This window comes from Talaromyces rugulosus, chromosome IV, assembly GCF_013368755.1.
Source record: "Talaromyces rugulosus chromosome IV, complete sequence".
NCBI classification, from domain to species: Eukaryota; Fungi; Ascomycota; class Eurotiomycetes; order Eurotiales; family Trichocomaceae; genus Talaromyces; species Talaromyces rugulosus.
Genome location: NC_049564.1, coordinates 174,411 through 189,570, shown reverse-complemented (window position 1 = coordinate 189,570; position 15,160 = coordinate 174,411). Strand labels below are relative to the sequence as shown.

Genomic DNA, 15,160 nt, shown 5'->3' with positions numbered 1-15,160 from the left:
GGTGTAATTTTTGTTGAAGAGTTGGTGGTGTGAGTAAAGAACATACAGTTAGGATGGCAGAAATAGGCAAACGGGATATCGGTGTTGATTTGAGCAAATAGCTATTGTTCAAGCACGTGGCGGAGGTCAATAGGGCCATTGAGGAATACATGTAATATCGCCAGTGTCTTTTTAACGATATGTAGCTCTCGGGAGGTCCACAATAGCATTGTGCTTGTAATCGCAGGGCGGTGTGGCCATGTGATTGTTTTCCCCAAATCAAGGCACGTAGCCATGGATAGTCCAATCAGTGACATTATTGCAGCGATGCTTGTTCGATAGTAAATAACTATAGGCTTTTCAATGGCCATTTTTGAAACTACACTTTGAGATCGTGGGTTGGCTCTTATTACATATGTGCCTAGATTCAAAACAATGTGTTCCTATGCTGCAAGGTTAAAAACCAAAACCAAAAATTTCCCAACAAAGGAATTCCTCTCTTTAAACAATGCGACAATACGGACCAAAGTCTGCAAAACGAGGTAATAATATGTACCACATGCATGTAGTGATAGATCTATGAAATAATTTGCGGTCAATTGATGATATAACAGCGAAATCGATTATCCGTCACAACATCAAGTACTGAAGTGGAACCCGATACCTGATATAGATTTACTTTCATCTACTCAATCAGGCACTTGTCAATAAAAACACTTAAATTGCCAACCAATAAATGAATAGTAACAAAAAAGTGGAGAATAATTGCCTACATCAATTAACGGAATAGTCCATATCTTTGCTGCAACAGAATCTTTCCATTTATGGAAGGCGTTACCGTTTTTACATTGACTGGGTTCTATAACCGACGGTAATAAGATCGATACGGAAAAATTTTCAACAACAGAAATCCCATCACATAATGTAATAAAGTGATTCATATTGTAAGAATCAATTGATATATACAAGATCTTTTTTTTTAATAAGAGCATTGCGTATTATACATGTCCAATCTCAGAAAGGAAACCATTTTCCAGATATCGCCAATTGCCCATTCTATTGGTATAATTTGATCGAGTTGATCGAGAAGTATGTCTCCTCATACACGCTCGGGTTTGCAGCAACGTAAGCATTGCACGTCGATGTTTCAGTCTTTGTAGAGCAATCCGTCCAGTCGGTCCATTCCTGACCACCGGCGCCATTGGCTCCACAAAAGTCGATGTTGAAAATCTATTTGAAAAAAAAAAAAAAATCAGTGATTAATAATTGATTACGATACAGTTTATTAATTATTAAACGTACCACGCTCTGATCGATGAAATTGCTGGCAATGTCGCATCCACTGGTCGACTCAAGATCAAGCAAAGGTTGACCCCATCCGGATGGATCTGGGCTTCCACTAGTAATATCGGCTGGAATATCGCTTCGTTGGAAAACCCAAACTTTGAGCGAGTCTTGCAAGGAGAGAACATAGACACCGCCACCGGCAGAGTTGAAGTCCTCCCCAAACTGAGCGTCAGTACCTTGGACGCCACAACCAGTGTTGCCGGACAAACTGCAGTCGGTACGGGGATTGGTGCCGGTGAAATCGCTGCCCGTCATAGTACAAGCATTGGATGTGTGCAGGGAGAGATAAGCATAGCCCACATCGTTATAGCTCTCGATGATGTCGATTTCGCCGTATGGATTGCCGTTGTTGTTTAATGTCCAGCTGGTGTCTGGTTAGTCAATTCCACCAAGGGAGCAGCCAAAGACATACTAGGCTGGCCATATACCACATGCAGCGGTGGGCATGTGCTCAAAGTCCGTGATAAGGATACCACTGCTAAAGGTATCCTTGCTCGTCACACGCACCGAGTTGCGGCCCGCATCCGAGGTACTCAACGTAGTAGTGTGGTCAACACCGAGATATATCTGGTTGTTGCTGGTGTTGAAAAGGCTGGCGCTGGATGCGGTGCTCTGGTCAACATATTTCACAAATCCGTTAGTAGGATCTGCGTCCTGTTGGATATATGGCATGTTAGAAAAAAAAGCGCACACGCTACAATATCTCCGTATCAGTTGAGATTAGGAAGAGCAGCTGACCGTGAAAAAATCAAACTTGTCCAGAAAATTACTGGAATCAATATCCCAAGCCAGGTTTAACCCGGCCACCCCAGTGCTGTAGAGCAGAGGAAAAACCGCGTTGGTGCGCATAGTGAACTAAAGTTTCTGTGCTTGGTTGATTTCAGAAAGCGTCAGAAAAAGGTGAAACTACAGCCTTTATAAGATATGGATCAGCGAGGTCGAGCCGAACGCCGTTTTATAGTAGCTTGATACTACTACTTCTACTAACGCGTAGCATTCTAGCGGGAAACATTAAGCTCGTCGGCGTTTTAAGTGCAAGCGTTTTTAACTACCAAAAGGGGCGATCAGCGAGCGAACTATGTACTGTTGTTTTGCTAGTGAAAACGTAGTCATGATCTGATTATTCTAGCCATAGGTTCGGGGGCCAGAACACAAGCCCGATCCGAGAGTCGCAGCTGCCAACCTTGCTGTAACCTTAATTAACCTCATGACTTGAAACGATAAAGTCCAACGATTGCTATTTCAAGTTCAACGATCCTCCAAAGTCACAGGATTCCTATTATTAAAAGCCCTAATCCTCCGGGTTGATGGAGGACAGAAATCACTTGTGCTCTGAAACAACGCGGAGGTCGAAGAATGTAACGTTGTTCGGACACCAGCTCGGCCCCAGGTACGGAGTACTAAGTAGGGCTTACCTTGAAGCTGCTGACGCTTCCCAAACCTTGATATTTGTCATACTAGTACGGAGTAGTAATACATGCGGTTGTAAGAGATGTGTCTCGGGTTGGCTTAGTTTTTTTCCCACATCGATCAGAGACAGTGTCCGCGCCTCCATCCGACTTACTTTCCGACGCCAAGACAGCCCACAAAAGTGAGCCCAGCAACCGAGTCATCCTGTGGAACGCCAAATAGTGAATACCAATACCAGTGCAACGTGACAAGACCATTACAGTCATCCTCGACGAAATGAAGCGACAATTAATTGTACTGCGCTGAAACGCTGATTGGCCGAGAACCTAGATTCTCCACCTTGCAGGGGCTGCAGCCAATGAGAACAGCCGAACATAACGGAACCTCGGATATTTGTGGGTCCACAGTAGCGGGGACCAATCACCTTGATTATGGTTAAATCGGCTGAACAGAGTATGAACTGACTGACATATTATTATTAATACACCATTATGATATGACACCTGCTGCTGCTGTTTCGCAGAAAAAGAAAGAAATTGGAATTATTTGCGTAGTTGATTGGTTGTATTCTCGGGTCCTTTCTTGCTAGACTTTCCCTCCTTTTTTTTCCCTTGTCGTAAACATCAACGCACACGTAACCATACAGAGGAATAAAATAGGAAAGGAAATGCTAGTTGTTTTCGCGGCAAGTGATGACTCGAAAACAGCCTGTACAAATGATCTTCTCGCCTCAAATCTCAAACAGTCGAGGCGCACAACTAGGATGGGCAGCAATTCAGCCTTGCATCGATAGCGTGCAGAAGTGCAAAATCTGTCCTATAAAAAACCGACCTGCAGGGTTCGCATTAGATAGGTGGGCTTGTATTTTATGATAGAGAAATCATAATTCAGGCGTTCCATTTTTGTTAACGTACCAGCGATTTCCCCGCTGGTGTTGTCTCTGCATATCAGATTCCTACCTCACCGCGCGGAGAGTATATTGACATGGTAGTCACGGGCCTCAGCACCTGGTGGACCTCTACATGAAAGCTCGACGAGTGTTTTTTTTTTCCCTAGGTGAAAAAAAAGCCGAAATAAATTATAAAATCAAAAACCAGAAATCCTGTTTACACATGATTGCTAATATGATCATGGCTTCTCTTTGTGGATTCCGCAAGCGGATATTAAGAGTGTGACCCGACATGTGTTGTGCTAGGTCATCTTCTGGTGGGCCATTACGATGCGAATGTTTCTCCAACGGCGCTGTGGAAGTCGTCGCGGCCCTATATTATCCAGAGTCAGCTGAATCGGTCTGTGCCAACATTGGGCACGAACTCCGTTCTAGCTGCGCCACCACTTACGTGAATAAATGGTTGTTTAATCGAAAAATGGCGCTGTACAGTTCAGTACTGCGACACTGAAAGCTGTGTATTCACCACCTCTGTATCTTCATTATTCTACTCTATTGGCCTATTCCGTTGGCAAGCTGCCACGGATTTTGAAAAACTCAGACCGCCAACTTCATGCATGCATGAACTGAAATATTCAAGTATCTAACAAAGCACTATGATGCAAACTAATGTAAAAAAAGTAGAACTAATCATGTCTGTCGGCATGTGATTACGATTTTCATTAACATTACGCAAGTAATAATAATTCAGCGAAGGGGCCGTCAACTTGGATCACTAACAGAGATTTAAGCAAATGACCATCCATCCTCTAGCCTAGAAAAGGCAACAGTAGAACTTGAGCGTGCCTAAGTGGTAAAATCCAAGATTTCGATAGGCTCAAGCCTTGTGATAGATGCTGTTTAATTTTCGTTAATTGCCAGGCTTCTAGTAAGCATAGAGATGTAATCAAACTAAAAAAAAAACTGATAGCCGGGTAATCCATTAGTGAGAATGATAGCCCACAAGTGCTTGAGTGGGAACCGAGAGACCAAGCCAGTGAAACATTATCAAATCGATTAACAACGCAAAATTCAATCCTGCAAGTAGTAGCACTGAGATCCCAGGTGCAAGCCAATTTCTTATGCCCTATCGTCAAACTAATGGTAAAATCAGACTTTAGGAATCTTTTGCCGATGCTATTCCAACCGTTTTATGTAGGGGGTACTCTAAACCGCCAATTACTCATGTCAGGGACAGCAAGCCAGTCAGCCTCCACGTGCCTATATCTGCCACGGGTTCATTGTAGTACAAGGCCTGTAAGCGAAGACTCCTGGCGCATAGACGCCTAAATCATCCAGGCAGCCGGAGGCGATAAATCCAGTAAAAGGACACCAATAGCCCATAAGCGGAGCTACGTTTTCCGCCTCAGTAGAGGAGGCGAGTCAGAGTTATAAAGCCTTGTAGCTTGACTAAGCCACGAGTCGCGAGGAGCTTTGGCCAGTCGGTGTTTATAAAACCAAGCTACAACGCACACAAATGACCTGGGAATATCTATTTGGTTTTAGTCTGCCTTTGTTATCAGCTTGTAAACCTCAACCTCAAAATACACTCGGATGGTCCTCATGCTCTTTTATTCCAGGTACATTTTGAAAGTATTTAGATATTATACATAGGTCCCACTCGTCTTGCATAGACCCCAAGCGTGACTATAGGGTGCTGCACCAGACTGATTCTAGGACTTTTCGCGTCCCTAATTTGCTCCATTCTACAGCCATATCCGTGTCTCAAAATTTTGACTAATCCGTCAAACTGCACCGGTAGTTATACCTTTCTTTATACCCACTGAACCATGTACAATGTCGATAAAATCCGCAGGAAAGAGTATTCACACTTGAATAGTATGTCGACCTTCATTCACTACACCTAGCAACCAAGCAGCTAACTTGGCCAGAAACAAGTTATCTTGACTATGGCGGAACGACTCCATACGCCAAATCGCTAGTTGATGAATCAGCACGGTTATGGAAATCTGCCTTATTTGGAAATCCCCATTCACATTCTGCATCTTCCTTGCTTGCAACAGAATATGTCGACCGGGCACGAAGTCACGCTCTGCAGTTCTTCCGTGCAGATCCCAAGCATTTTGATATCGTTTTTGTGGCTAATGCAACTGCGGCAATAAAGTTGGTAGGATATTGTTTTCAAGGAAAGGGTTTCTGGTACGGATATCATCGTGATTCGCATACTAGCATGGTCGGTATCAGAGAAATTGCCAGCAGTGGGTTCCATTGCTTTAACTCTGATGATGAATTGGAGAAATGGGTCGACTCACAAAAAGATGACATTCCACTCTTACCAGTTGACGGTAGCGGAATGCATCACCCGGCAAAGAATAATGGCTCTCCTAAACTGATCGGATACCCGGCACAGTCCAATATGAACGGACATCGGACGCCAACGCATTGGGCTGCTCGAATTCGTGAGGTAGCTCGCTCAGGCGACATAGAGGTATATACCCTTCTCGATGCCGCTGCATATTGCTCTTCGGCCCAGCTAGATCTATCCGATCCAGATGCTGCGCCAGACTTCATTAGTTTGAGCTTCTACAAGATTTTCGGTATGCCTGACCTTGGGGCGTTGATTGTTCGCAAAACCTCAAGCGCCATCCTAAAGTCTCGACGGTACTTTGGTGGTGGCACTGTAGACATGGTTCTCCCATACGACAGCTTCCATGCCATAAAGACCGAAAGCATACACGAAGTCCTCGAGGAGGGCACTTTGCCATTTCATAGTCTCATAATGCTTGATTTAGCAATCACACTGCATAAACGCCTATTTCGCTCAATGGACGCCGTCTCCAAGCACAGTTCGCAATTAGCACTCAGCTTACACAAAGGCATGTCAGGGCTGCGCCATGCAAATGGTCAGTCGGTTTGTGAGATATATCAGGACTCGAACAGCACGTATGGCAATAGCATTACACAAGGACCAACGATTGCTTTCAACATCCGTATGGCAAACGGCGCCATCGTACACCATGACCACGTGGGGGCGCTTGCCAGTGCGTGCAACATTCAGATTCGCACAGGTGGTGTGTGTAACCCAGGAGGGATCGCGGGACATCTACGTCTTGCTAGCTGGGAGATGCGCCGCAATTACTGTGAAGGCTTTCGTTGCGGAGAACCGTTCAAAGTCCGGACCGGGAAGCCTACCGGTATTGTTCGTGCCAGTCTTGGTGGAATGTCGAGTCAAAAAGACGTAGATACATTTCTTGCATTTCTTCAACATTTTTTTGTGGACGACCAAGAGCAAAATATGCAAGCCCAGAAACCCTTCAAAGGGCACCAGCAACCCTGGATAGCAAAGCAGATACAGGTATTTCCGGTTCGGCATTGCTCAGGGTGGAAGCTACCTGCGAACCAGCCGTGGGAGATAGAACCCGCTCGTCTGGCTATGGATGGGGATTGGTGCCTGGTTGATCTTCGAAATGCAAAGGTTCTGGACGATCCTTCTGCTACCAAGCGTTTATCTGTTGATCTAGATATAAAGCTGGGCAAGCTACTACTACAAGGGATTGTGCATGGAATCAGTTCTCACATCAGCGTTGACCTTTGGGGACTACCAAAGGGGGACTGGCTAGCCGATTCGCTTGAGCAATTGCCTTCTAGTAAATATCGCCTCGCCCGCAAATTCACGTCTGGAGACGTTGAAGAGCTCATCACAGCCGTGGTGGGTTATCCAGCCACCCTGGCTCGTTTCTTTGAATTTCCGAAGGATCTCCCGATTGATCTTTCACTTGAAAAGCGTCCCATTCGACGAGCCGCACAAGGAATCAAGGTCCAATTTTCAGAGGATATGCGACGCACAGATGTGCACATTGTCTTAAGTCCGAGAGGCAGAAAACGGATTCATTGTCATAAGTATCCTCGTAGTTTGCGATTCGGGAGCCAGACCCTCATTTATGCGAATTCGATAGAGGAAAATCTTCAGGATCGGAACCTTGGGGTGGTCGGCCGGTACTTCCGTCGTTCAGATGACACGGAGACGATTGTGTCTCAAAACACCTCGATCCGATCCAGGGACTTTGTCCTAGCATCATGGCTTGATCAGGTGAATAGTGAAGAGGCCAATTTTGAAGTACTTCACTTCTGCCCTGTTGTAGGATGTGGCGAAAAACGAGATGATTATACTCGTTTGGTAGAACATCTAACTAGCCACGCAAAGTCCTTTGTCCCACCGCACAGAAAAAAGTGGCGAGGGACAATGAGGCAATTGGCGTGTTTCTGAATTTTGCATGTTACTAATAGATAGTGAAATAATAAAACTTGTGGTTCCTGGCTAATATCTGGTTAGAAAGTCTTCAGATTTTATCACACTTGAACCCTTAGCATATTGATTTGCTTCGACATTGAAATGTTACCTATCAATTGATGGCGACTGTGTTTTCACTGATCGTTGTTAATAGATGGTTAAGCTTCAAATTTCGCTAGAACCAGCACAAGCAAAAACATACTACTCAACATTGAATCTGACAATATAAACTTGACAGTGAAAAGCCTTGCTATATGCATAGTAACCCATTGATTCCTGTCAACACCGTATAGCTATAGTCGGCGCAAAATAATATCTTACTCTTAAAAGATATAATATAACGTCCATGATGGTAACATATTTATATATTAATAACTTTGATAAAACAGAAGAAACCTCCCCCATTTATTTTTTTTAAAAAAACCTATGACCTGCGTTCACCTTCCAGCTCAACTGGGCCAAAGGAGCCCATCTCTGAAAAGCCGCTCTGCCCGTTGCGCACTACGGGCTGTTGGTACCCACTCACAGGCACATCGTTGCTGCTATAGCCGCTATACTGCGAGCCCACTGGGGCGGTGTGTTGTACATTCGAGGGTGGCGCGGGTTGCACGCTATTGGTATTATTCCACGCGTCCTGTTTTTGAGGCACCTGTGTAGACGAGGCGGCAACGGCGGCGTGGTGGGCAGCGCTGATGCGATGCAATTTCCGTCGCTCCCATAGCGCCCATGCGATCGATGCAAGTGCGATGATGCCGAGAGGCACTCCTACGCCGGCCCCGATAGCGGCATCGTGGTTGCTCCTATTGTTTGTGGTGGTGGAGTTTGCGGATGTTGGCGACGCACTGGTGGTAGCATTGGACGCGGAGTCGGTGCTGTTTGTAGATGAAGAGGTAGAGTTGGCCTTGACATAGCCAGCCAACAAGTTGGTGTTTTCGACAATCTCGGCATTTGGCATTCTAAAGGGAGCCAGGTCATTTAAGCAGGCGGCATCACCGCCTGAATCGATGATATTGTTGCAACAGTATTTGGCGACGTTGTCAAGGTAGGTGAAGAGGACGATTGAAATCCAGCTGGAGTTGTAGCTTGCTTCTGTTATCAGATATGGTCAGCGCTGAAGACTGCCTTATTCATCTAGTACAATGAATGCCTACCCTGCAGACAATAGTTGGGGCAATCAGATCCCCAGCTCTCATCAGTACATGACAGTCTGGACAGAGCGTAGGGCTGCTGATCAATGTCCATGCAGAGACCGGTCGAAAGGCAGATGGCACCGCTGCCACAGCAGGCGACATTCTCGCCATCACCGCAGGGGACGTCGTCGTGGGCGATCGAATGGTCAGGGTAGTAGCATGTCCGGTTACCAGCCAGCGACGTTGCCGACCATGCGAGGAGCGTCGTAGCTGTGAGAAGCGTGTTTACACGGACCATTGTCCTATTATTGGATGTTCACCTGCTATTATCGAGACAGCGTCTTCACGAACAAAAAAGAAGGATGAATAGAGGGCGTTGATCGGAGTTTATTTTGTAATCAGTGAGGAAAAGGGAAGTCTGCAAAGCCGGGCGCAATTACTTGCGTCAAAAAGGCCCCCACGACCGTGTCCTACTACTTGCCGAAAAGCTTTGCACGAGCCCCAGGCTCTGACACTTCAGCGCTCGGGAATAGGATGGATATCCATTATGCAATCAGTAATGATCAGCATTATCTGAGGCCTTTAAAGTTAGGCTTCAGCATCACCTCTGGAGTTGTTCCACGATGCTGGATCAAACTTACATGCCAAGCGGGCGCCCCTGGGCTGCGCTATTATTGGAGTGTGTGGTGGGTCTTTAGCGGGAACTCCCCGCCGGACCCACCAGACCACCTGGCATTAAGCGGGGCAACCAAGGGAACCAACACCCTTTGGCTTCTATGATTGGCCTTCTGATGGGACCCTACCCGATAGAGGGCCCTCATTAGCCCAACCAGAAATTAAAGGACCCACAATACAAAAAAAGCTTACTTCGGGTTTGTCTCACTTTCTTCTCCGTCAGGGTTGCGTGTATGGAAAAACCACCTGTATAATATATGGGTGGCCTCAACAGCATAGGATACCCTGCTGCACACGTAGGCATGGAATAGTTTTTAAATACCATTGCATGGAGTTGGCGGCCAGAGCAGCACAATCAAAAGCCGGCGTCGGCCGGACCAGTAATAACACGAACTAGTACTCCGTAAATAGTTTAGTTAATGACGGTATTAATAATTGCTAGTTCACACTTCAATATAGGTGGGCCAACCCTCCTGCTGCCTGCGAGAACTTAAACTCGACCGAAATGGAAAGCGATCAACAGTGCAACACTGGCCCGGAACATGGAATAATCATATCACCGAGCCGGTATCCGTACGTTGCATATATTAATGGATTTGAACACAAGGCTATCCATGATGGCACAAAAGCCTTTTTTCTTCATCGCGGTCGCCGTTCTGATCCTGAAGACTGAATCATACATTTCGGCGATTTATCCTTTTAGGGATAACCCTTGCAAGAACCCGCGTAAATACGCACTCACTACTCCGTACGGAGTAGCTGTTTCAGCTCGTTCTGCATGCCTGTTAGGGACTAGCCCACTTGCTAGTTATCCTAGCACAGTGCTTCCCATGGACAACATTAAAATTCGGTAAACTCACAATTCAAATAATTTTATTTGACATGGACGCATGCTGGCACCGACTACGTAGTGCAAGTAAGGCGTAGTATGGTGCTGGCAGCTAGAATGCTGGGCAAACTGCCATAAATTGATTTATCCAACTACCCATTGTTATTGATTTGATGAGGCATATGTCTATTTGAACTGCAAATCAGTCGCCCACAGCATCAATTGATATAATTAACATCCAAATGATTTATCTATGTCTAATCAAAATTATCACGACACCGACGCTCGTTTGAGCTGCGGATGCAGTCTTCGAGAATTGATAGAAATATTGATTACAATGACAAGTCTCTTTGGAGGATTGGTTTCAGCACCCACTGAACCAACCCCTTCCATTCTGGATCGAGCGAACGGACAACCGACGTGAAGGTGGCTTCGGCCCAACCCTCCATGAACCATTTCTGTGACATTCTAGTCATTCCTAATACCCAGAAGCAATAAATTGCCAGCGCCATAGGATCCTTGATTTTTAAAAGCCGCAGAAAGTCATCAGTAATAGCGGCTGGCCACCACACAACATGTAGCCAAATCGTTAATCGACGGCCCATGAATGTGTACCAGTATCGTAACGCATCCAGCGCTTGCGAACAGTCAACCTTACTTCTCTCGACTTGGATGTCACTGAGGTTGAGCATTTCTAGGCGAGAAAACACCAGTTCAAGATTGGCGGCGTCCAGATACTCTTGTTCGTCAAAATCACGACCGCGAGCAAAAAGAGTCCCAAGACGAGTTTGTAACAACCACGGCCCCAGAAAAGGAGTTAGTTTCCATGTCGCTCTCAGCACAGTGATTGTATCAAAACCCGCCGCCACCTGTTGGTCATCTTCAATTGTGGCTCTTGCTACGGTATCGGAAGATACCTTTAGTTGGAACATCGCCACGATTATCGAAAAGCCAAACAAGGCAACGCAGTTACCGGTTGTAATTTGCTTCACATGGCACTGGAATTGATTTATCGCACCTGCAAAACTCTTTCTCGCAGTATTCATATATTCTAAAGTGTTAGGTGTTTTCAAGTGACACAAATGTAAAGCGGACAGGGCCAAGACAGCTTGGTTCAGGAATGGATGTTCGCTTCTTATGAGGGGGACTTCGCATTCCCAAATAAACTGCGCATCTGATGCTAGAGCTAGTGATGGCGCGCATGAAATGGTAAAGTGGCAGATCAGTTCACTTTCGAGTCTGCTCTGGCCCGGGAACATGGAAGGATACCATTTTTCAATAGTCGGAACAGCGATGCTAGATAGATAGTCGTTGAATCCCAGTCCTTCCTCGATCTCGCCTTGGTCTCTGGTTCCCTCAACCAAGAAAGAGCATGACGAGAGCTGGAAGGAGCATAGCTCACCCCGGCGAGAGCAGTTACTGCAGCAGGGAGAGTTTAGATTGCACTGTGTCACCGACAGTCAGCACGACACAATACTCTGAATGATAGACTGGCCGCGCGCATTACTTTCACCCGCCTCCTCTTGCAGTTTTTGCAGCCATTGCGCGATTTCGTGTGGTAAGTCCGGGACCCGCCCATGTTTTGGCTGAGGGAGTGCTAGAAGAATTCAGCAGGGAGACTCATTTCTTTGCACACTTGAGGTATCTCTGGGTTCCCCGGTGGGTGTTGACGACGTTGGAGCTGGTACCGGACGGAGGTAACCTATTACGGCCTAGCGCGACATGTAGCAACTTGTTCTCTGTTTGTCTCCATCCCATGTTCTCGCTGATGAACAACTGGATATTTGACTACACCGACCGAATGGTGCATCAAGGACGCTTCAGCACGCTTCGGCACGCTTCAGCTCAGCCTGGACTGACTGACCCACTTCTCTCGTATTCTGGCCAATCGCCACTGCAGGAATATAAGCCTCGATGAGCCTGTTTTGGCTGGAGCCTGGACATGGCTGCATTATATTAATCACCCATCGCATATCCGAGTGAAGAGGGAGATCTTTGGCTGATGCTCATGAGAAGCGGGATTGGACCCACGACAAACTCAGCAGGATGGCGGATCTAGTCTTTTTGTCTCTGCACCCATTTGTCAAGTCCACCGTCGTCGATAAGGTGCGTGGTACAATTTTTGGGTCGGCTTTAGGGGACGCGATTGGGCTGTATACGGGTAAATCAAATACCTTGTATCGCCTAAGAGAAAACTTCTGACAGGTGCAGAATTTTTGTCGAAAGACCTTTCAACTTACGCTTACGGCGCATACCCTGAAGCCCGTTTCCAATTAACCACCCCAACAACCGAGTTCTATCCTGACGGTCATCGCAGTATGGTGCCATTCCCCGTCAAAGGATAATTGCCCTGACATGGAGCAGATAAATTCACACTCCGCTCTTGGACGGATGATACAGACCATGCTCTACTGATAATCCTGTCCTTCTTGCACTCCAATGGAACTGTAATCTCGCCGCGAGACTTTGCAGCCCGCCTAAAAGTTTGGGTCGAGCAAGGTCTTCGATGTTTGGATAGGCTGCCTCTTGGTCTTGGTGCTACTGTGGGTCGGGTATGTTGAGACAAGTTCGGACTGGCAGAATAGAAACCAAAGAACTTGGCTGACTTCACAAACACATAACTAGGTCGTCTGCGACAAGAACTATTCTAAAAACCCAGAGCTGGTGGCCTATGAAGTATGGGCCTCCCGTGGGTGCAATATCGCCCCCAATGGTTCGCTGATGCGCGCACATCCGCTGGGTATTATATGTATAGAAAAGTCCTTGGAAGAAACATTCCAAATAGCGATTGATTATAGTGTCGTGACGCATGCAGATCCACGATGCGTGGTTGCGTGTTGCGTTCACACGGCTTTGATTCGAGGAATCCTGCGAGGCGAGGTTACGTCTGAAGAGGACGTTGGCCGAATCCTCGAAGCTAGCTTTACATCTGTGGAGCAGTGGCAGCAAAATGGAAGATTGTTCAATATTACAAAGAATACTCCACGGGGAGTTCCCGCTGACGTTCTAGTTGCAGAGCCGGTACTGGATCGTGTCGAATTCGACAGATACGTGAATGCTTCGAGTTTCGAAGAGCTGCAGCTTGATAGCGCCAGAGAGATTGGCTATGTGTATAAAGCTTTGGGGAGCTGCATTCTGTGTTTGCGTTTGGCAATTCGCCATTCCAAAGGCCAACTCATTGATGAACAATATATGCAGGCTGGAACAAATATCTTCGAAGAGTTAATAACGGCTTTGATAATGCAAGGCGGAGATGCAGATACAAACGCCTGTATTGCCGGCGCCGTGCTGGGGGCTTGGATTGGGAATATCGGTCTACCGCCAAGTTGGAGAAACGGACTGGATCATAATCGTTGGCTTCTCCACAAATGCCGAGCCATGGAGCAAGTACTCGGCATCGATGAAAGCTTAACGGGCTACGACGGTGTGAAAGACAGAGATACTTTGTCAGATGGTGGAAGGGGGCTACTCGATAAACCCTCATTGGAAGCAAGAGACGCTGCTTTTGTCGAGATGTATACCAAAAAGATGAAAAGAATGGCAGAGAGAAAGGCACACAAGGAAAGCAAAGAGACAGGCAGAGGTTGGATCCGCGGGCTATTGAGATGAGGGTCCTTACCACCAGTTGGATTATGCAAAGCAACAGATTGCATAATACATTATTATTTAGAGAAATTGTGGACAAATTTGGGTTTATTATCAAATTAAGCGATCAATCAGAAGTACACATAGGAATATCAAAACATACACCAAGCCGATGGAAAGTCGGTTAACCAGCAAATCCCAGAACAAGCAAGCCTATTAGACCAGCAGCAATTCCCATAGAAAATCCTGCGTCATTTTCTCCATATCCGTGCCTACTTGCGCTATGAGAAGCCGTCGGTGTTGGGGTTGGTGTCTGCGTTTGGGTCGTTTTTAGGGAACTGATAGACGGCGAAAGCGAAGGTGAAGTAGAGGGAGTCCCATTTCGGACTGCGGCGGTCTTAGAATGACTTATCTTCGTAATCGACGTTGCCTGGACAAAATCATCCGTATCAAATATGGAAAAGACATCCGACGAGGATGCCCTGCCAGATCCGTCGAACAGCCGGACAATATATATGTCTTCCGCATCGATATAATTTGGAGATGTGTACGGGTAGGTGTAATTCAGATCATTGGCGGGAACTCCAGGCTGGGGGGTTAAGAGCAAGTAGAACTGCTCGCCAATGAATAGGTCGATTGTGACATTAGCTGACTTGTTGTCATTTTCATCTAGAGACCAAGATACTGTCAAGCCTTGCTTCATGTCTACTTTCTGGCCTTTGGCGGGAGAAGACACGGTGATTGCTGGTGTTCAACTGTTACCTCTTGTGCATTATACTATCGGACAAATAGAAGACATACCACGCACCATTTGTAGTCCCCCCAGGAGGGCAATGATTAGATTGGGATAATCCATTTTATTGAAAACAAAAGGGATAAAAAATCGTTTCCTCTACAGGTCGATAACGTAGAAGTTGATGAAATTTGAAGAGGTCAGACAAAGGAAATAGGTTTAAATAGGCGGTGACTCATTTCCAAACATCGCTCATGACTGTGCCAGGTCTGAATCATAATCTCTCCCAATT

The 15,160-nt window shown here is 46.3% G+C and overlaps 6 protein-coding genes across 6 annotated transcripts; 2 read left to right on the top strand and 4 right to left on the bottom strand.

The window, feature by feature from the left end:
* Positions 1 to 1,035: 1,035 nt before the first annotated feature.
* On the bottom strand, positions 1,036 to 2,175 carry TRUGW13939_06841 (uncharacterized protein; the record flags this gene model as incomplete). Its single annotated transcript, XM_035489985.1, has 4 exons — positions 1,036 to 1,209; positions 1,282 to 1,690; positions 1,739 to 1,980; positions 2,065 to 2,175. The coding sequence occupies 4 exons, from the start codon at positions 2,173 to 2,175 to the stop codon at positions 1,036 to 1,038; spliced, it is 936 nt and encodes a 311-aa protein (XP_035345878.1).
* Positions 2,176 to 5,454: 3,279 nt separating this feature from the next.
* On the top strand, positions 5,455 to 7,892 carry TRUGW13939_06840 (uncharacterized protein; the record flags this gene model as incomplete). Its single annotated transcript, XM_035489984.1, has 2 exons — positions 5,455 to 5,503; positions 5,557 to 7,892. 2 exons carry the CDS (start codon positions 5,455 to 5,457, stop codon positions 7,890 to 7,892), a joined length of 2,385 nt encoding a protein of 794 aa, XP_035345877.1.
* A 448-nt stretch (positions 7,893 to 8,340) lies between these two features.
* TRUGW13939_06839 (uncharacterized protein) lies at positions 8,341 to 9,344 on the bottom strand (the record flags this gene model as incomplete). The annotated part of the gene is made up of 2 exons (XM_035489983.1): positions 8,341 to 9,005; positions 9,068 to 9,344. The coding sequence occupies 2 exons, from the start codon at positions 9,342 to 9,344 to the stop codon at positions 8,341 to 8,343; spliced, it is 942 nt and encodes a 313-aa protein (XP_035345876.1).
* Positions 9,345 to 10,882: 1,538 nt separating this feature from the next.
* Positions 10,883 to 12,129, bottom strand: TRUGW13939_06838 (uncharacterized protein; the record flags this gene model as incomplete). The annotated part of the gene is made up of 2 exons (XM_035489982.1): positions 10,883 to 11,995; positions 12,058 to 12,129. The coding sequence occupies 2 exons, from the start codon at positions 12,127 to 12,129 to the stop codon at positions 10,883 to 10,885; spliced, it is 1,185 nt and encodes a 394-aa protein (XP_035345875.1).
* Positions 12,130 to 12,596: 467 nt separating this feature from the next.
* TRUGW13939_06837 (uncharacterized protein) lies at positions 12,597 to 14,159 on the top strand (the record flags this gene model as incomplete). Its single annotated transcript, XM_035489981.1, has 4 exons — positions 12,597 to 12,711; positions 12,762 to 12,866; positions 12,915 to 13,102; positions 13,176 to 14,159. The coding sequence occupies 4 exons, from the start codon at positions 12,597 to 12,599 to the stop codon at positions 14,157 to 14,159; spliced, it is 1,392 nt and encodes a 463-aa protein (XP_035345874.1).
* Positions 14,160 to 14,319: 160 nt separating this feature from the next.
* TRUGW13939_06836 (uncharacterized protein) lies at positions 14,320 to 14,991 on the bottom strand (the record flags this gene model as incomplete). Its single annotated transcript, XM_035489980.1, has 2 exons — positions 14,320 to 14,879; positions 14,937 to 14,991. The coding sequence occupies 2 exons, from the start codon at positions 14,989 to 14,991 to the stop codon at positions 14,320 to 14,322; spliced, it is 615 nt and encodes a 204-aa protein (XP_035345873.1).
* Between the last annotated feature and the right edge of the window lie 169 nt (positions 14,992 to 15,160).